The 19,993-nt window shown below is 38.8% G+C and overlaps 1 protein-coding gene across 5 annotated transcripts in view; it reads left to right on the top strand.

Moving 5' to 3' along the window:
* Nucleotides 1-19,348, top strand: part of COL4A5 (collagen type IV alpha 5 chain) — an 82,645-nt gene extending 63,297 nt beyond the window's left edge. For 2 of the 5 annotated variants that reach the window (XM_040572618.1, XM_040572617.1), the window contains 17 exons: nucleotides 882-1,008; nucleotides 2,292-2,372; nucleotides 2,919-3,017; nucleotides 3,593-3,643; nucleotides 4,457-4,642; nucleotides 6,449-6,457; nucleotides 8,742-8,750; nucleotides 10,082-10,215; nucleotides 10,615-10,687; nucleotides 10,835-10,906; nucleotides 11,305-11,433; nucleotides 11,697-11,795; nucleotides 13,072-13,284; nucleotides 13,620-13,797; nucleotides 14,338-14,452; nucleotides 14,816-14,988; nucleotides 16,502-19,348. In XM_040572618.1, the coding sequence (XP_040428552.1) occupies nucleotides 882-1,008; nucleotides 2,292-2,372; nucleotides 2,919-3,017; nucleotides 3,593-3,643; nucleotides 4,457-4,642; nucleotides 6,449-6,457; nucleotides 8,742-8,750; nucleotides 10,082-10,215; nucleotides 10,615-10,687; nucleotides 10,835-10,906; nucleotides 11,305-11,433; nucleotides 11,697-11,795; nucleotides 13,072-13,284; nucleotides 13,620-13,797; nucleotides 14,338-14,452; nucleotides 14,816-14,988; nucleotides 16,502-16,583 (1,830 nt within the window). In that variant the 3' untranslated portion in view covers nucleotides 16,584-19,348. The remainder of the gene's footprint in view (nucleotides 1-881; nucleotides 1,009-2,291; nucleotides 2,373-2,918; nucleotides 3,018-3,592; nucleotides 3,644-4,456; nucleotides 4,643-6,448; nucleotides 6,458-8,741; nucleotides 8,751-10,081; nucleotides 10,216-10,614; nucleotides 10,688-10,834; nucleotides 10,907-11,304; nucleotides 11,434-11,696; nucleotides 11,796-13,071; nucleotides 13,285-13,619; nucleotides 13,798-14,337; nucleotides 14,453-14,815; nucleotides 14,989-16,501) is intronic. The other 3 variants (XM_040572622.1, XM_040572620.1, XM_040572619.1) reach the window with 2 other exon arrangements.
* Nucleotides 19,349-19,993: the final 645 nt, after the last annotated feature.

The following is a 19,993-nucleotide window of genomic DNA, read 5'->3' as shown; positions in this document are numbered from 1 at the left end:
ATTTTATAGAAGATAGAAGTTCTCCTGGTTTTTGTTCATTTTCTAATTGTCACATACATCATTATGTGTAAATTCAGAAGTGAGGCCATTTTTCTTCTACTTTAAAATGCTTTTAATTAATTGCTGTTCATTCTGTTCAAACATTATACACACACTGTTCAAAATGTTGGTAACCCAAATAACCTTTAAGATTTAACATTTGTTTAAGGCTAAAACTTTTAAAGTTGTCAAGGATTTTTGAATGTCAATCTTCCAAAACATCTAGGAAAGCCCAGTAGACGAACAGGCATGTGAGTATAACAGTGTAGAATTAAATAGGAATGCATCAGGATTGCACAGGTGTGTGCAAAATAATTTGACTTTCCTTTCTCACTTACATCATCACTAGTATCAAAGAGCTAGAAAGTGCTTGGTTCTCTTAATAGAAGTTGAAGATTTGCTTAGGAGAAAGCTCTGCTGGTAAACTGAAAATGTTGATACAACATTGAGGTGCTGTATGATTGAGATGCAGCAGTGACGTTTTTCTGGTTACAGTCAAAATTAAACTCCACTGTCAAAGACTTAAAAATCTGGCTATTCTGCAAGAAAAGAGAATAATTCTGTTTTGTGGTGTGGTTTTTTGTGTTTTTTTTAATGTATGTTCCTTTTGAAAAAAAGCTATGATATGGTATATATATGAATTGAAGGGGGAAACTGTTAATGTCTTTGCATATGCTATTTGCAACTCATTTTTTTGTGAGATTGTTAACATTAACTGGATATAAGAAGAAATGTGCACAATATAATGGTGGCCTTTTTGTGACAGTAAGACTGGGAATGTACAAAAATAAATTACTCATCCTACAAAGACTGGCTTCTTATTTCTGCTTAATATTTTCCAGGGTGATCTTGGTTTGCCTGGATACCCAGGTAGTCCAGGCAGTAAAGGTGTAGCTGGAAATCCTGGTTTGCCTGGACTGCCAGGCAATCCAGGTGCAAAAGGAGAGCCAGGCCTTCCTGGATTCCCAGGTAATTCTGAACAGGATTTTTTTTTCTTTTCCCTCTTGCTCTTTTATATTGGTATATATATGTCTAAACACAGTGGGTAATTGGTGGAGGGCTGAAGCTTCTCTCAAAAGTTTCTAGCAATCTGGTGTTTCTAAGCTTTGTGCTGTTGGAACTGTCACTGCAAGTGTAAGTGTGTGAATGCATCACTTCAGACTGCCTTCTGAAATCACCCATCTGCTTTGAGGGGAGGTAATAGTTGTGTGAGCCAATGCTTTCCACTCCCCGCAGTGGTTGTATTCTCCTCTCCTGACCCACAAAATACCTGTGTTTGGCTCTGTTTTTCCTTCATGAATCAATAAAGAGAAAAAAGTGTAATCAGGAAAGCTTGGCTTTTTATCGTGTTTATTGTCTAGAAAAATGTTCTGAAGAGAAATCTTTCTGAAACATAATGAAGTTAGGTTTTGTATTCTTCGCTGGAAATATTAATAGAGATTGTTCATGGATGATATATGTCAGTTCTTTCACTTCTCAATTTACTGATATCCTAAATATAGCTTAAAAAAGCAAGGTTTTTGCTTATGCTGCATTTGCAGTGATAAAGGCTGTTCTGCAAGCATGCTTGAGCTTTCTTTAACATAGGAAATCAGGGAATTTATAATAGTGTAGTCATGGCAGCAAGAAGCTTAGCAGAAAACAAAACCTGGCCGTGAACCTGAAAGCATTTAACCTGTGCTTCGTGTAATGCCTCAAAAACTGTGAACGGTCAAAATGGTGCATTCGGGCACTACCTTGATCAGGCTCAGATGATGTTCAGAGCAGACATATTCCAACAGGTTCATCGTTTTTTCTACCTCCCACTCAGTTCATGCTGTAGGGGTAAGAATCAGTTATAAATACTAAGACCATTTTTCTTAAGATCCTTTTTCAATAAAGGAAAAGAGGATTGGGCAAGGACTGGCCAGCTGTAGTTCATAATGCCTGCACTTTTTGTCAACAAGCAATACTTGTCTCTAGAATGGTTATTTTCTAACAGACTGCCAGACTGATTCTGTCCTCAGCCACTGGCACTCAGCAATTAAGAAGTCTTCAAAGTAGCAGTAAGGACAGTCATAGCAGTACATTTTGTTTCTGTACATTCTTTGCTTTATAATTCGTCTCCTTGATCAGCTCTAAATCTGCAAAATGGGCATAAATGCAGTATCTTGATACAATTAGCTGATTTATTGCTCAGAGCATCTCAGCTTATAGTGTCTCAAAATCTGCTAAAATGCCAATTTTTTAATTGAAATGTCTGTTCTTTACAGGCACGCCAGGAATTCCAGGACCAAAAGGTATCGAGGGTCCTCCAGGTAACCCTGGTCTGCCTGGACCACCTGGGCCAGTAGGTGAGCATGAGCAGTGCTGCAGAGGTCAGCTGCTTCTGTGAAAAGCATAACACGTGAAGCCACTTCCTTTCTTCTTATTAATGTGGTGAAAATGTATCTATGTGTACATGCATGCTCAAACACCATTGTGCACACTCATTTCACTGAAATGAAACAGAAAAAGAAGTTTTAACTTGTTTTTCACAGCTTTTGACTGCTGTGGTAATCATATCATAAGCTGTTGAAGCAAGTAGCTAACTGTTTCAGTATTTACCAGCTTTGTTTGTGTATTCCAGTGGTCTAACCCCTTTTTATAGGGGAAAAATTCCAATTTATGCTAAAGAAAAGCTTTATATTATTTTTAGTCAACTGCTTAAAAGATCATGGGCCTAAATGTCTTTTCTAAATTGTCAGGAGAGAGATAGAGAGGTTTTAATTTTAAGATTACACCCTTGTAAATTTGAAATTACGTCGTCACGCTTCCAGATTCAGGGGATGTGTGCTTTTTTATTTTATTTTATTGCAGGTTAGTCATTACTGTCCTAATGTGTTGTATACTCCTTTTAGGTGATATTGGTCGTCCTGGCCCTCCTGGTCCTCCAGGGGAAAAGGGTCAGCCTGGTCGAGACGGCATCCCCGGACCAGCTGGTCAGAAGGGCGAGCCAGGTTAGGTGTCCTTTGTTCTTGTTTTCTCCTCTTCAGTCTCTGCTGTAACATCCTGCTTTCTCTATTCCATTTTTCCTGTAACTACCCATGCACCTTCAAAATTGTTTCTGAGGTTCCCAGCTGCTGAATGGTTCACAAAGGATGCTGCCAAGTTGCCTGTGAAGCACAGGATGAGAATTCAAACAGCTCTTGGATTTTTATTCCATGAATTCAGCATGAAGCCTTATTCTTGTATTCAGTGGTACCTGTACTGCTTCAGCTCAATTACAGAATGAACTAGTGGCATAACGTCTGCCCTAAAATGAGAACCCCTACCAGAAATGCAAATATATTAAACCACAAAGTCTGAAAGAGCATCTTGGGAAGGGATGGAAATATTTATGAAAGTCACAGATACATTTTGAAGTAAAATCTCTAGCTTTGGTGTGGACTCTGGGAGTAAAGAAGAATCCTGATAGTCTCAAGTAATCAGAGATTTAGATGAACTGCACTTTCATCCTTTGCAGTCTTGTATTCCTACTTGTGGAGACTTGAAAGCTAAATGTTCATTATTAAATGAAACTGTCTCTTTTCAGGTCTACCAGGTTTTGGGCGCCCAGGACCTCCAGGACTCCCAGGATTATCAGGTAGAGTTTCTTGCTGTTCTTTGTTAAAAAAGGTGAATGGAAATTGTCTGTACATTAAAAAAAAAAAAAGAAAAAAAAAGACGTTTCTTCTGCGACAAATGAATGTAGAAAAGAAATAACCTTTTTTTTTTCCCACGGTAGATCATTTTCAGTTAACCAAGGTAATAAAGACACTCATTAATGAGTTGAATTTTGTAACTTAGAATTATGCAGACAAAATAAATCCACCCAGGACAATTGAGTCTATTGCATTTTGTGGAACTTTGCTGATCTGTCTCAATAAATAAAGCATTCCTACACCAGGTGGCAAATGAAGCTGCTTTGAAAATGTCTGCTGTATTTTCAAAAGCGACTTTACAACCTAAGTTGTATTACTTTCCAGTAGCGTTCCTAAATTCCCTAAACGTATTTGAAAATTTTGCACATCTTAACTTTCAGTGGTGTCTCCAAAAAATAAAGAAGTCTTAATATTCACAGATTTCTTTGCAGGTATATAAAGCTCATGAAAAGTATTGCTCGTAGGTTCATAAACTCAGAGGATGATTACAGATTACAGCGTCACTGAGTAGTAAAGTGAGACTTTGTAAGATCTTTTAATGTTTCAAAAGCTATAGCACTTTCTCCTGCAAGAATTATTGGCCCCAATTCTTTTCTGAATTTGTTAGTTCGATTTTTATACTTTCTGACTCCAAAAATGAGATGAGTTGTGGCCAGACTTGCACCTTCCTAATCAAGAGAAATAGCTCTGCAAACTGACATTTCCACATATCAGTTTGTAACAGTATTCATAAATACAACTGTTTGGTTTTACAGGGCAAAAAGGTGAACTGGGGTTACCTGGCCCACCAGGACCCCCTGGACTTCCAGGTCTGAAGGGAGAACCAGGTTTCCAGGGATTCCCTGGCCTACAGGGTCCACCGGGTCCACCAGGATTACCAGGGCCACCTCTGGAAGGTCCTAAAGGTAGCCCTGGCCCACCAGGTGTTCCAGGAAGACCAGGTAAGAGTGTGATCCATACCCATCAACATCTGCCAGTACTTTTGCATTTTGCTGCTAGGTTATCAGTGTTTAGACTTTGTCAATTTATTTGGATGGTAAGTTCAAGCCTCATGGCATAGGTCTTTTTATGGGCAACCAGAGGATTTTGTTGCCAGAAGTGACAGTATCTAAAAATAAAACATCCTCAGTTTCTATTCGTTTCTGATACCTGGCAGCAAAAACGTGTTTTAATAAATGTGAGATTCTCCGCATGCTGTCACAGAAATCATCTAGCGAGCACGATACCGACTTTTGAACATCTGATACCTCTGTTGATCATGTGACAATCCTGCAAATGTCATCGCACACAAAAAACAAAAGTAACAAATCCATCATTTTAAGAGTCATGAGAATCAAATTCACGTTAGCATCACAGCATGATCAAATTGGATAGCTGCCTCTTCATCCTCGGGTCATGTAACATAAGTCATTGCTCCATTGTGTCATGTGGCTCCCATGGATTCAGTGCACCATCATGCTGTGTTCATCTTTCCATTCCATGTTTGCATTTTGTTCCTGCACCAACTAATTCTGGGAATGAAAAACTCACCATGCTGAGTTAACATAGCTGAGCAACTTCCTTGCTTGTTTTAGAATTTGATTTTTGTCATAAAATGTTTGTTTGCCTCAATTTATTTGCATCCTCAAACTCTGACCTTAGATTTTTCTGTTGTTCAAAGATTTGTTTGGGGAAAGTCAGTTTTGAGCTAGTGTATTTGTAAAATAGCTGCCATACGTGTGTTTTTCACTTTAGATATCAAGGGATAATTTAGTTTTACAGTGAACACTTGGGAAGACTTTAAGATTCCTTTTTTCTCCTCAGGCTTGATTCCGATACCTTAAAAAATAAAAAAACAGTAAACCAGCTAAGCATCTCCTGATGTTTAATAAAACTACTAATTGAGATTCTATGCTCTGCTGTAGCATTGCTGTTTTTCTGAAGCTTCTCATCCTGTTTACACGTCTCTGTATAAATTGGGTGGTTACTGACTCAAATTGAATGGGGAAGCAGAGGAGTGGTGGTACTCATTTTGTGTAGTTTTATGAGCATTGGGGAAAAAAACAACCACCAGTGAGGTTCTGCTCAGCCATGTTCTCTCTCTTTCTCTCTTTCTTTGATTTCCATTTTTGTTGCATGCAATGAATAAAGTAAAGCATTTGTTTCGCTCAGTTATGTGTGAACTAATGTGGACAAACCAAACTATTATTACAGTTCTGGTACAATCAGCACTCTAGCCTTTTGTTTCAAATGATAACACAGTCTATTGTTGAAATGCTGATTTTTGTAACGTTTCAACATAAGGCAGCTAGTCATAAAAGCAGTTGTCTGGCTGTCAAATTACTCCCCTTCCAGGGACATAAATAAAAACAGAAGTTGTATTCGTATACTGTTTGTTGTTGACTTCTGGGTATATTCTAAGATTAATAAAAGCGATGAGGTCAAACATAGTAAAGCGCTCTGACTTCAGCTGGGTTGCCCCTAAAACAAATTTGGATAGATGGTGTTGGGAGGGATTGATTAATCAATGATAAAATGAAGTCAATTTCCAGGGCAACATAACATTGCTGTTATTCCATATGTCTAGTTTTCATTGCAATGAATAATAATAGTTTGGTGTTTTGCATACTGTATGTAAAGGAATATTGAGCTAAATCTAAAAAGAAAGGTTTAGTTGAATATGTTAGTTTGTTGACATTTCTAACAATTTTGATGTTTTTCCCTTGTTCTAATGATGACCTTGGTGAACTCTGACCCCCCACTCCCAGGTCCCTCAGGTTAGCCCCTTAACTCCAAAATAATAACTTTGCATGAAGATATGAAGTATATACTTTTTTAGTGTCTAAATGTAGATATGCTGAGTCATTTTTCATATGTACCTTTTAATTTGTGGTAGAAAAGAAGAGTTTAGAGCTGGCTTTCAGACTCTTCCTCCATGTTGTTGTAGGACTGGAAGGACAGCGTTCCCCATGATGGAAGGTCATGTCATGTGGGTCCAGATTTGCAAGGCTTTTATAGTGTCCCTGACTGTGAAATTTGTTTTAGCCTATTTATTCGAGAACAGCTGAAAAAAAAAGACTATTTTTCCTATTTTTTAAGCGTACTGTGCTGTCCTCCTGTGCCTTTGCTGTATAATTGTGTTTTGCAGCTTCGACAAATGACAGTATTCATTTTTTGTAACACCTGCTGCTGTTGATTTTGGATGCTCTGAAGTGACATAAATGAATTAGGTGCTTCTATACCAAGAGGCTCCATAGGAAAGTTACACAGAGCAATTGTAATGTTTTACATTCCCAATGTAGAGCGTTTTAACTTTATGTTGTAGAGAAATCCTTATTTCCATTGTTTTGTTTCACCAGCACATGGTTAGAGGAAATGAGGAAAGCTATTGCTCTAACATGTATTTAATGAAAATGAAGCACACAGCCATCTCCTCCGTACCACTAGGGAGGAGGAGAGGAGGAGCAGGAGCAGGATTGGCAAGAACATGGTAATTTTCACAAGCTTGTCTTAATTTTACCGTATCAGCATGTAGTACAAGCCAGCTCTTGGGAAGACTCTACCATTTATGTCTAGATTAAAAATGACTTGGCATATCTACTTAATAACACAGTTTTTAAGTTTTGCTATGATGATTTTTAGGAAGGAAGGAACTGCGAGTGAAATTCAATAAAGGAAGATTTTAGCATGCTGTCTTAAGCACTGAGAGGTATCAAATGTGGTAGCCCCTGATGTTTCAAAACCTAAATACACATTTAGCTTTATGAAATCATTGGGGAAAAAAATATGGCTTTATCTTTTAACTAAATCATGGTCACACAAGCAGTAACCACACTTTCAAGGAAGGCTCCCATTATGGGTATGCGGAAAGGAACTTACCGATTGCTTCATATTTTGTTCCATGCTGTGACTGTACCCAGCCAGCATTCAATAATTGACACGTATAGGAGAGACTGATAAATCATAGCAAAACTTATCTAACAGTAAAATAAAGTTTATGAGTACTTAACAGCAACAATGAAATGTCCATGTCATTATTTTTAACAGCTGTATTACACCTAGTATTTAAAATGATTTACCAAATATGTAAGAAATAGTGCACCAAGGTAAACCTGATATGTATTTATTGTAGTTTTTAGCTGTAAATTGCATGGTTATACATTCATACATTTAAATCATTTCACTGACATGAAAGATGCGAGTGGGACAGGAGCCATATTAATATTAATTATATTAATATTACATATTAATTCAGGAGCATGGTAGGGACAAGCAGCTTACATTTAAACCATTTTTCTAAGGATGTTATCACATGCCATTTTCCATAACTTTAAACAGGTAAATTAGCATCTTGGGGTATTTTTATTACGAAAAAGTAATGCCAACAGTAGACGACAAATTACAAATTTGTTAATTCCCCCGTATTTTTGCTGATAGCATTTGCAGCCCTTTTGATCCATATCAAATCTGCTTACTGTTCTGGGGAGGATATCCGCCTACTTTTCAGTCCTAGAGTTTTATTCACAGTTAGTTGACACTATTACCTGATTAGTAGTGTTAAGTCCCTGTATTAATCACACTTCTGCCCTGCCCAAAGCAGATTATTTTTCAAAAATAAGCTGTCATTCACAATTTCCCTGTGTATTTGCCAAGCTCCAGGCCCTGGGAGTGCTGAATATTGTCAGTGAAATGGTTACATAGCCTAAACCCCATTGTGAGTAGGACTAACCAGTGGCAGGCCTCAGCCGTAGTATTAAAGCAATAACACATTTAGTAAAGCTTTAAGTTTGCCATTAAATGAAGTGTCAAATTAGTCTTAGTAGAGCCTAGTCACCAGAATAACTTGTATCTGAAAATACATATTGTTGTGTACTCATGTATGGTTTTATGCATGCATGTGGATTATATTGTAAATACAAAATATGCTGGTGAAATGGGTTGATGTGTAGTGTATATGCTGTCATCTGTACTATTTCTAACTAGTAATCTTGTTTTGTACTGTGTGATGTCTGACCCTTCTAACATCGATCATTGGGCTTTGGTGAACTCTGATCCTTCCAGGTCCTCCAGGTTAGACTCTTAACTCAGTCAATTTATTTTACTGCCTTGCATTTGATGTAAGAGAAACGGATGTTTTCCTGTAATTCTGTGATTAGTTTTTTAAGGACTGTGGTTACCCTGCAAGATTGTATGTGTTTGATTAGCATGCCTCAGATGGTAACCTGTTATTATTTGCATGTGTACAGTACTGGACCGGTTTAAAAGAACAAAATGAACACAAAAAACTTTTGCATGATGGGATGTTTTCTGTAGCTGAAACTGCAATAGGATATGTGTGAAATACAGTACAAAATGGCTCCTATTTTAAAAAGGTATTTTTGGAATGAATTCTACACTCAGATTTGCATGCATAAATACAGCTCATGAAATGTATCCACTGAACGTAGACCATGAGGGTTTCAAAGGACATTTTAAATTCTTAGAGGCTTCAGAAGAACTGAAAATCTAGCACACTGCTAAATGTTATTAGATTTGTTGTACTACGGGGGAGAATGTCATAGTGCTGTCCTGCAAAGAGATCCTTTTGTTAATCCAATTATGAGATCTAACTTGTAAAGTGTTATTAGCTGTTGCTGCACTTGCTTACAGTTTGTTTTGCCACAAGTTGCTTTCTATTTAGACGGTGGCATAAAGATGGGGTCTCGTTTTCCAGAGCTCCAAATACCTAGGTTTCATTTAAAACCACTCCTTTCTTTTGGATTAACGTGGCCGTTTCAAAGGGAAAATATTTAAAGACTGGCCCAGTTCCTCTTGGATTTACAGAGCATAATTCTACTAAAGACAGACAAATCAGCTGGAGGGAGGGTCACTGAGCAGAAGGTAGTGCCTGCAACTCCAATTAGTATTCAGGCAAGACAGAATGAGGGGCTTCCTGCTGCCCAGCAGTCAGTAGACAGTGTATACTAGACTCCTCAGCAGGTATTACAAATTCCAACAGCAAAAAAGCAGCAATATTTTACATTATTGAGTCTGTTAAGAGACAGTGAATGCAATGCAGGCCAGCGGAGGGGATATTTGTACCATCTAAATTGGGGTTTCTTGGCTTCTACTAAAGCCAGCTGCCTGGTCACTGGTAAGCCTCAAATGCAGGTGAGTTGCACTGCCTTCCGGAAAGACCTGCTCCTCTTCATCAGCTATACCAGGAGGCCTGGTTCCTGATTTGGGTAGTACAAATAATCCCTCTATTTGTTTTCCCTTTAGTTTATTCTATTTGAATTCAGCATTGAAATATAAATGGGAAGTCAAGTCAATTTTATTTGTTTTTTTTACACTGAAGGCACAATCCTGGGGAGAACAGTTGACAAGTACTGACATGTGCATATTTGTTCCACAATGTTAAGGTTCGCCAGGCCCAGAAGGTCCGCGGGGGCCACCAGGCAGTGGAGGACTTAAAGGGGAAAAAGGGAATCCAGGTCAGCCTGGCCCACCTGGCCTGACTGGTCAAAAGGGAGATCAAGGACCACCTGGACGCCAGGTAGGACAAGAAATGGTTTTCTGTTGGTTTGTTTTTAAATGTAATAAAAACTGAACGTGTTTGGGTGGAACATGCATTTTACTGTGGTAAAATAAAAGCCAAAATGTGGTGGTAGCTAATATCCTGCCTCGTATCAAGATAGGAGGTCTTACCCTTCATTATCCCCCAGTACCTGGGTGGAGTTTCCCTATTACATTCCCATTGGAGCTGTTCACGTTCCAGCGTTCTCTGACAGCACCTGCTGCACGAGGCAGGGAGCAGGCAGAATGCAAGGCCTCAGCCCTCCAAAGCACTACTTCACAGACCCAAAATGTGCTTATTCGTCCCCTAGCCACAGCTTTTATGTTTTTCTGAAACTACTGGAGAGATGAGTGAATAACATGAAGCTGTTCTGTTCAGGGGGATCCTGGTCGTCCTGGTCTGAATGGAATGAAGGGCGATCCTGGGGTTCCAGGTGTTCCAGGATTCCCAGGTATTTAACTACCATTTTAAGTGAAAACCTGTAGGTTCAGTAACAGCCCCTCGGGAGGAAAGAAGCCTTATTTTGGCCATTCCTGCAGTAGATTTTGTAAGATGGCATGTTTCTTCACTGTGTGACCATATGAACTTTATGCTTCAGGTATGAAGGGTCCCACTGGACCTGCAGGACCTGCTGGCCTCACGGGCAGTCAAGGATTACCAGGCCCACCAGGTAGGAGTCTTGGATAGTGTTATTGTCACTTTGCTCCCTGCTGGTAGATCTTGTTATGCAGATGTAGGACTGTGCGGATCTCAGCCAGCAATGGCAGTAGTTAAGAGAGCAACAGCTTAAACAACGATTCCAGGCTATAACTTTTAGCCCTACAATTAATCCTACTGTATTTTATACTCTGTATCCAGTCTACCTGGATTAACCCCTGCAAGAGGTGTCTTTTGTGGTGCCACCATGAGCACTTTTTTGCCTTTCATATACAATTACACTTTTTGTAGTGATAGAGCTCTTGGTTGCTGACTTTGCAGTAAAGAATAACAGAAATAGTGTGCTACTGCAACTATCTTCAATGCTCTCTTCCGCCTTGGGTTACTTAATACTAAGTTGCTTTCTCTCAGGTCCCCCAGGTTTACCAGGTACCATTGGACGAAGCATTGTTGTCAAAGGTGACCCTGGTCCCCCAGGTCCTCCAGGACAGCCTGGGTCAAAAGGGCCACCCGGATTGCCAGGACCACAGGGATTGCCAGGTATGGTTCTAGGTGGCTGCAGGGAAAACGACTAAGCAGTATAGCTGACTGCAAGTTGCAATGTGTGTCACTTAGTATGGACTGCAGAGACAAGTTACTGAATTCAGCAAGAGATAATAGAAAAATGTGGGATTGTAGCACATACATCTGGTTTAATGGTCTGTTCTTGTCTAGTGTATCTTGAAGAAACAACAGATGAGCCCTACGTAGTTTAAAGATTTCTGTAGTGAGATTTATTTCACTTTCATGTTTGCCTGTTCTAGGTCCAATTGGTGTTCCTGGTGATCCAGGCAGAGATGGTCTCCCTGGTTTTGACGGTCCAGCAGGACGTAAAGGAGAGAGAGGTCTTCCAGGCCAACCAGGTACTGTGTCCTGTGAGGACCGACTGGAAAAAGACGTGCTCCCTGTTGAGTGCGGGCTAATACTGGGAAGCAAGATTTGCCTCATGAGATAATAAAATAATAATTTTGGGATTTTCTCAGTGCAAAAATGACGCTGCTGAACACACTTTGGTTTGGAACATTCTTGGAAATCAGCACATTGCTAGTCATTGCTGAGTAATACTGTAGAATACTTCATTTCAAGATTAATGGCATCCCCTTTGCAGCAATGATGGTGAACAGCAAAAAATGAGGAAAGTCAGAAACAGAAATAAGAGATTAGTGAAATAACTTTCACTTTACAAGGAACTTGTGAATGGGGAAAATCAGGCTTAACAAAGGAAAGGATTTCATCATATGCAGAGATCAAGCTACCATGCAGCCACTGTTTAGGATTACTCATTTGAGAAAAGAAATCAGATTCAGCACTGGAACAGTTTTCTAAAGCAGAAGATGCATATCAGGGTAGTTCTATATTGCAGCTTGGGAGGAAAAATATTAGAATTTAAACAATTAAAACAGTACAAAAATCCACAATGCTTGTTTTCTTTTTTCTCTGAATACCTCTATGAAATCTGTTAATATTAAGTGAAAAAACATAAATAATAATGATCATGGGATAAAATAGTCTAAATATTTGTAGTTATACATTCTGATATTTTTGTTCAACAACAAATGCCTTTTCTGATACTTTGTTCAGTCATACAACTCTTCTTGGTCTCATTCAAGATTATTCTAGCCCATTTCCACTTTTTGTCACCTACCCCAAAACTGAGACCAGCTTTTCTGTTCATTTTGGTGGGCTTTAGCTCAGGTGTTGTCAGAGCATGTTTCAGTGAGAATTGCTTCTGTTCTGGCTCTGCGATCTATTTTGTGATTTTGAGCAAGATGTTTCAGCTTTATCTTACCAAGCTGCACAGGCAGATGAGTATGTTTTGGATTTGGGAAGCTGCTTTGGACTTATTTCAGTGGCTGCCATGTCCATTGCAGTTGTTATCTTAGTGCCTCACAGCTCTGAACGTATTTAACTTCACAATGCCCCTATGATGCCAGAAAGTTGCACTGTTATAATTAGTTCATGATTTGATCAACCTCACAAGAAAAAAAAATGGTTTAATGAAGATGGAGTTAGCTGATACCAGGGTCCCCGAACTTAGAAGCACCATAATCACTACACCATCCTTCCTTTCAGAGCTATGTTATTCCTGAAAGAGCAAGCAACAGTGTTAATAGTGTCGTGTTTTTCTTGTGTGAATAGGTTCACGAGGAATACAGGGCCCCCCTGGTCCTGATGGCTTACAAGGCCCACCTGGGCCTCCTGGAACAGCTTCTGTTGCTCATGGATTTCTTATAACTCGGCACAGCCAGACTAGAGATACACCATTTTGTCCACAAGGAACGTCAAGAATATATGATGGATTCTCTCTTTTATATGTGCAAGGAAATGAGAGAGCTCACGGCCAGGATTTGGGTGAGAAATGTTGTATGCTGTCTTTAATGGGAAAGAGGTTGTAGATGTTTCTTCCGATGCTCTGGTTCTCTGAAGAAATGACCATCCTGGAGATTACTTAAATGAGGATGTGGAATGCATGCTAAGACCTACTGCCTCCAGAAGCTGTGCATAGTAATTCAGGATGAAAGAATGTAAACCAAATCTGAGAGTTTTTTTCCCATGTGACAATTTGATAACACATGCTGTGCACACACAGGTGAAGAGGAAGAATACACAATTACTGTTCTTGAAAAACTGCTAAAAACAATGAAATTAAAACTTTACTGTCACATTTTGTGTGTCTTATTCTTTAGGTACTGCTGGGAGCTGCCTTAGACGTTTTAGCACCATGCCCTTCATGTTCTGCAACATCAACAATGTTTGTAATTTTGCATCAAGGAATGACTATTCCTACTGGCTATCAACTCCAGAGCCAATGCCACTGAGCATGGAGCCACTGACTGGGCAGAGCATTCAGCCATTCATTAGTCGGTGAGACAAAGCAGGCTATCACAGTCTCTTTTTTAAGTATCTAGATAAATAAATGTCTTAACCACATGGTTCCAACATGCATGTTGGATATTGTGAGATTAATGTCATGTTTTGCTTTGGGAAATACTGTTTTAAAGCGTCTGTTGTCTCAAAAGGCTGCCTACATGCAGATCCTTAGAGGCTGAAATGTTCTAAGAGCTTTTCTCGCCCAAGGAAGGGTGAGTGCAGGATCATCATGAACAGGAAAGAGAACATGGGAGCCAGCAGCTCTAGGATTAAGGCATTTACCTGGGGACTTGGAGCTTCCACTTTTTGTTTCAGGAACTGCTGCTGTATTTTACCCAGCATTGTTAGTGGAAATAGAGGCAGATCTTGCACTCAGAACTAGGGTCTTACTGCAGTTACAAGATACGTTAAGAGGCTGAAATCTGGATTAATAGAACAGCCCCTAACCAGCTAGTTCTCCCTTTCCCTGTGTTATAACTCTTAATAAAGCATACATTTTAATGTCACACGTTTCTCTGATTATTCTGTGTCCAGATGTGTTGTGTGTGAAGCTCCTGCTATGGTGATAGCTGTCCACAGTCAGACCATTCAGATTCCTTCGTGTCCTCCAGGCTGGGACTCCCTTTGGATCGGTTACTCTTTTATGATGGTAAGAATTGCCTCCCACTCCAGAAGTGACTATTACCTCTTTGTGTCCTCAACTAGCTGCTTTAGGACTTTCTGTTAAAATCAAGTATGGTCGTCATTAGAGAGAGCCTTTACCTCCAATTACTAACCTTGGTAGCCAAGATTAATAACAATTTTCCAAGATACAGAGAGCAGAGTAACTAATAATGCTTTTTAAGTCCTGCCTTTGTAAGGGTATTTATGGAGGTGTCTGGTGTCACAACATCTCAACCAAGAATGAAAAAACAGTGGATTTTCTAGCAATTGAATGCTATGCTATTATTTTTTAGCTCCTACTCTAAGTTTCTTGTGTGCATGTGCATTTCTTTCTTCCCTACTACCTCAGCACACTAGTGCTGGAGCAGAAGGCTCTGGACAGGCCTTGGCGTCACCTGGATCCTGTTTAGAAGAATTCCGCTCGGCTCCGTTTATCGAGTGCCATGGTCGTGGCACTTGTAACTACTATGCCAATTCATATAGTTTCTGGCTGGCGACTGTTGAAGTGTCAGAAATGTTCAGGTAAGAAAACCTGTTTCTTGTATAGTGCTTTATTCCAGACTTAAATCTTTAGAAAGCAAATTTATTCCTAAGATCAAAAGAGATGTGTTTACAGGGGATTAGGGAAAGAATTTTTGTTTTTCCCCCTCACAACCAGTTTTTCAAGTGTGTGCTAGGGTAAGCCTTTTATATTATGTAAAAACTTGTGAGGGCACATTGTTTTGGAAGCAGTCAGATTCTTTGTAAGTCAACTCTTAATTCATATTTAGTAGGACCTCCTCTGAGAGTAGTCTGACTGTAGTGACTGTAATCAAGCCTAAAAGATTGATTTTGTTGTTGTTTTCTTCTTTGCATGCCTTTAAATAGACTGAAATATTTAAACTTGAGGGGAAATTGGGGAAAATCTGCATAGTCCATTCTCAGCCCCAGGGCAAAATCAACTGAACTTAAACCTTTTAAGGTAGATGGTCATATAACCTGTTTTTTAAAAATCTTGTTTGAAGGAGGTTCCATACCCTCCCTAGCAAGCATTTTTTCCAGTACTCTACAAAAGGATCAGGATACTTGGCTTCTCTGCCATCAGGATTTCAGTTCCTCCAGATTTTCCCTTTCTAATTGATCAGCATACTCATTTTCTTCTTTGAAAAAGCATCTTCTTTCATAGAATAAAATGCTGCTGTTTTGTTTGTGTACCTAATAAAAGCCTCTCAAATCTTTCCACTGCCACCAAATAGGAAAATATAGCCTTGTGGTACAGGACTGGCAATGTGCAGTCTTGACAGGGTACTAGTGGCCTCTAATTGGGTTTTGTGTAACGATTACACTGTAATATTTGATGTACATTAAGTAATCATCACCAAGTTTTCAGGGCAGTTTATTAGTGGTAAATCACTGGTGAAAACTGCCTACTAGTAATTACTATGGACCTTTGAATTTTCTGGTCTCTACCATTTGCTGCCACCCAGAAATTCAGCTTGCAACAAAAAATCAAGAATGGCTCTTATTCTGTGTGAACATTCATATTACATAAGTATATTACTACCTCCTACCTTCTACAGAATAGAAGAAAATTACTTGTTAAATTCATCACTTAAATATACAAATCTCACCGTAGCAGTGTTTCTTATGGATTGTTACAATACCCTTCATCTGAGGAACCAACGATTCCAAATGCATTTTTCATGAAAGGGGCAAAGTACACTATGGCCCCCAGAAATACTGTCTCTAATGTACAAAATTTGCTTTCTACTCAGTTGTGTTCATCTGTGCTTTGGTCCATCACATGCTGGACTGAAGTAGTTGATTATAGCATACCTCCCCCATATGGGGATACTGGACAAAACTGAGCTTCTGTCACCTGCTGTGAGGATATCCAGAAAGATCCCTCCTAAGAAAAATCCTTAAATACTGGACTAATTCCCACTTGTGCACTTCTGTTTTACCTTCAACTGTTAAATTAAGTAGAAGTTTAAAGTTACAGTTCTGTTAACAAAGAAAAAGCTAACCTAGCCTTACCTTTTTGTCTGTCACCCAGTAAACCTCAGTCAGAGACACTGAAAGCTGGAGACTTGAGGACGCGTATTAGTCGTTGTCAAGTTTGCATGAAGAAGACGTAACATCTTGGAAGATGTTTTATAAAACAGTTGAAAATTCCTAAGATGCACTGTCCTCCAGCTGTAACAATGGTGCTACTGTGCAGAAAGAAAAGAAAAAACAAATCCGAACTGTTTTAACCACGCAAATTCAAGTGTACCTCACTCGTGCCAAGCTAAGGGTTGTTTGGTACGTATCTGACAACAGGACTAAGATGAGAAGAAAGAATTGACCTCTTGGAAACAGAAAAGAGGCTTGAGGTTCACAAAGGATCAGAAGATGAAATTTTTCATTTCTCTCCCTGTACCAAAATGGCACCTTTTTGATCTACCAAGAGAATAAAGAAAAACACAACGCACTGAGTATGTTTAAAATAACAAGACTGCAGTTTTGAAAAACATTTTTCATGGTGCTACTAACCCTACTGAATCCCAGGTTTTTAATATGAAATTTTAAGCTTATTTCTCTGTAAGTAATGAAATGTGTATATTGTGTAAACACCTTTTTAGCTGAAACTTTCAGTCATTTAGAAACAAACCAGACTCAGATATGAAAATGCTTATGTCTAAAGTTAAAATATACAGCAGTATTTTATTATAAAATTTGTGGTACGGAGAAAATTTACACCTCTTACACCTACTTATTCATTCAATATTTCATTTCCTTCCTCAGTTGCCAACCTGTTGTATTTGGGGAAATGCACAATTATTCTGAAGTCATTTTGATCAGGGTTTTAAATGTTAATAATGTACACCATGCTATCAGTGGTTTTACTTGTGCTTAGAGAGCCCAATCCACTTGAAAAGTTTTTTTTAACCTTGTGAAAATATGTGAAATGATTAGCCATATACTATATCCTTTTATTCTGAATAATAGTCACATTCACATTTCAGTAGTAATCAGTTTGGTTCAACAAAAAGTGTTCCTTGGGAATATCCAGTTACCAAAGCATTTAAGATTATGCTTACATGAAACCTCTCTTTACTCTGAAGTGGTGTCACGCATATTATCCAAAATAGTGTACATGCTAAGAAACCTTCTGAATAAAATAAAGCGTAAACTGGTGGAAATTGATCTTTTCCTATTTACAGATTAATCCTTTCCTTTGATCTTATGTGAATTTATATTCAACCACGATGTATTCACAATATATAGTAACTCTTGTGTATGTACAGTTCACATAAGGCCTTGAAAAATGGTGCATGCAGTTCCTTGTTTCTGATGTCATTTTGTAAAAAATCCTACTGTGTATGTCTTAGTGTGTCACTACTTGTGCAATAGCTGAAAAGTGATCACTTTTTGTATGCGTAACTGTCCATGACTGGTCAGCTTTTATGGTCAGTGCTGCTTCATTTACATTTATATATAAACAGAGCTCCCTAGCCAAAGCAAGACTATTTTTCAAGTGTTGATACTTTTAACATTTTCATTGTATGTTGTCACCTCCACTATCTATCAATACAATTTAACTTGTGAATTAACATACAGCTTTATACAGGTGAAGTATGTGTGTTTATATTGACTACTGTTAAGTAATTTATCTGCTAATGGCTATGCACCCTTACGTTTCAGTTGTCCTTGTAAACCTGGAGCATCAGAAATCTTGTTTTATGCATGTTTGAAAAAAGACATAGGACTGGTGACTTACCAGGTGGCAGTGATTTTTGCAATGAGATTGGTGCTGATTTCAAAAGCTTTCAGGTATGAAACAGATTATTTAGCTTAATGCAAAGTCATAATAGCTTTATCCTTTTTCCATTAGCTGCAGTTATCTATGTTGGTAGATAATGGCCTACTCAGCAATGTGCATCTTTCAACTTCGTTTACTTTGGTTTGCTGATGCACATCACAATAAATGGAACCTGTTGCTATCTCCAAGCCAAGAACTTGTTACCAAAGCTAAAATAAAATGTTATGTCTCTTGTAAACCCAAGCCCATATCTTACCACTGGCTCCTCCTCAGAAGTGTAAAATGAACATAGGAGCCTATCCCTAGCCCCAGAAAACAGAATAGAGGCTAAGTTCAGACAGTGCCCAGGGTGAAGAGCTCTCCCGCATCTCTACCAACTCTACCTGTCTTTCCTTGATTGCATTCACCAACAAGGAGCTGTGTTCATATATTGGGACCTGGCAAAGGGCAGAACGTGTTTGTTCTAGTACTGCATCAGTGGTACTGTTTTCTAAGATTTGGGCCTCTTTTGCAGCCTGTAGAACAAAACCTACTGAATATTAACAAGACAGGAGTTACAATTCCAATCTCACATAGATAGCGTGCAGAGCAGCTTGTCTTGCGGCAGCTTTAGCTCCCAAAGCTCTGAGATGACCACAAACAATGAGAAGCAGCTACACTTCTGACAGGTATGTTCTTTGTTCTACTTCTGCAGCTCTCACCTTGACTTAGAGAACAGTCCTGAACTTTAATCAACTTTAGGCTGAGATTTCTCAAAGAGCTAATTGTGATTTTTTTTTAAGATAAAAGTAGTGTAGAGCAGAAGGAGCATCTTTTAATTGAGACATGCAGTAGAGACTAAAACAATGCCCGCTTAATTCCCATCACAATCTGTGCCTTAGAACAGGCAAATCACTTGACCTGTGTTAGATCTGAGTTTCTCTTCTATAAAAAAAAAAGCATGGTTATTATTTTCTGCCACTTCTGGACTGCTTAGACTGTAAGCTCTTTGGGGCAGAGACATGTCTATGTGCAACATTGAAGGGGACCTCAACTGTTGACTGGGGCCTCTAGGTGCTATCCATCAGTATATAAATATTAAACTACAGGTAAAACCTTGTGTTTGCAGATTTATTATTTTAAAAGTAATTGTTTTGACCATGTGAAGCATTATAGTCTTCAGCCTAAACATGATCTGGATCAGAACCCCACTTACTCAGCTATAGTTAGGCTTTCTTCCTGTAGTTTGATTCGTTTTTAACTAAAGGTTTTATTCTCTTTGCTAAGTATGTAAAACCAGTCTGTTTAGTTAAGCAAGAACCTGGAAGTTAACATGATTGCATTTGTAAGCTCTGTGGGGGAAAAGACATGCACTTTAGCCACTCGAGGGCACCATACAGCTTTCAAAGAAAGCTAGAGCAGAAACAGGACCCAGTTCCTGGAAGTGCCTGGATCAGCAATGATTTACTAAAGCTTGCTGGAAGGGGCCTGCACTACCTCTCCTTTCTCACTGACCAGTTCTTCTTTGAAAGCTTCTTGCAGAATGGAGTTAAAGATAGTCTGCTGCCAGTTGCAATAGGGTTGATTAGTTAAAAATGCAGCTTTCTGAAGGAACACTAGTGTGCAAATCCTAAAAACCACTAACCTTATGCATAACTTGGATTTATACTGTTAGAGTAGTAAAGAATGAAATTCTGCTTAAGACAGGCTATTCAGGAGCTTCCTTCATTCTAATAATTTCTATTATAGGCCATGATTAAAAGG

The sequence above is a fragment of the Cygnus olor genome, chromosome 13 (assembly GCF_009769625.2).
Source record: "Cygnus olor isolate bCygOlo1 chromosome 13, bCygOlo1.pri.v2, whole genome shotgun sequence".
NCBI classification, from domain to species: domain Eukaryota; kingdom Metazoa; phylum Chordata; class Aves; order Anseriformes; family Anatidae; genus Cygnus; species Cygnus olor.
Note: the sequence above shows the minus strand (reverse complement) of the source record. Positions and strands in the feature narration are given on the sequence as shown.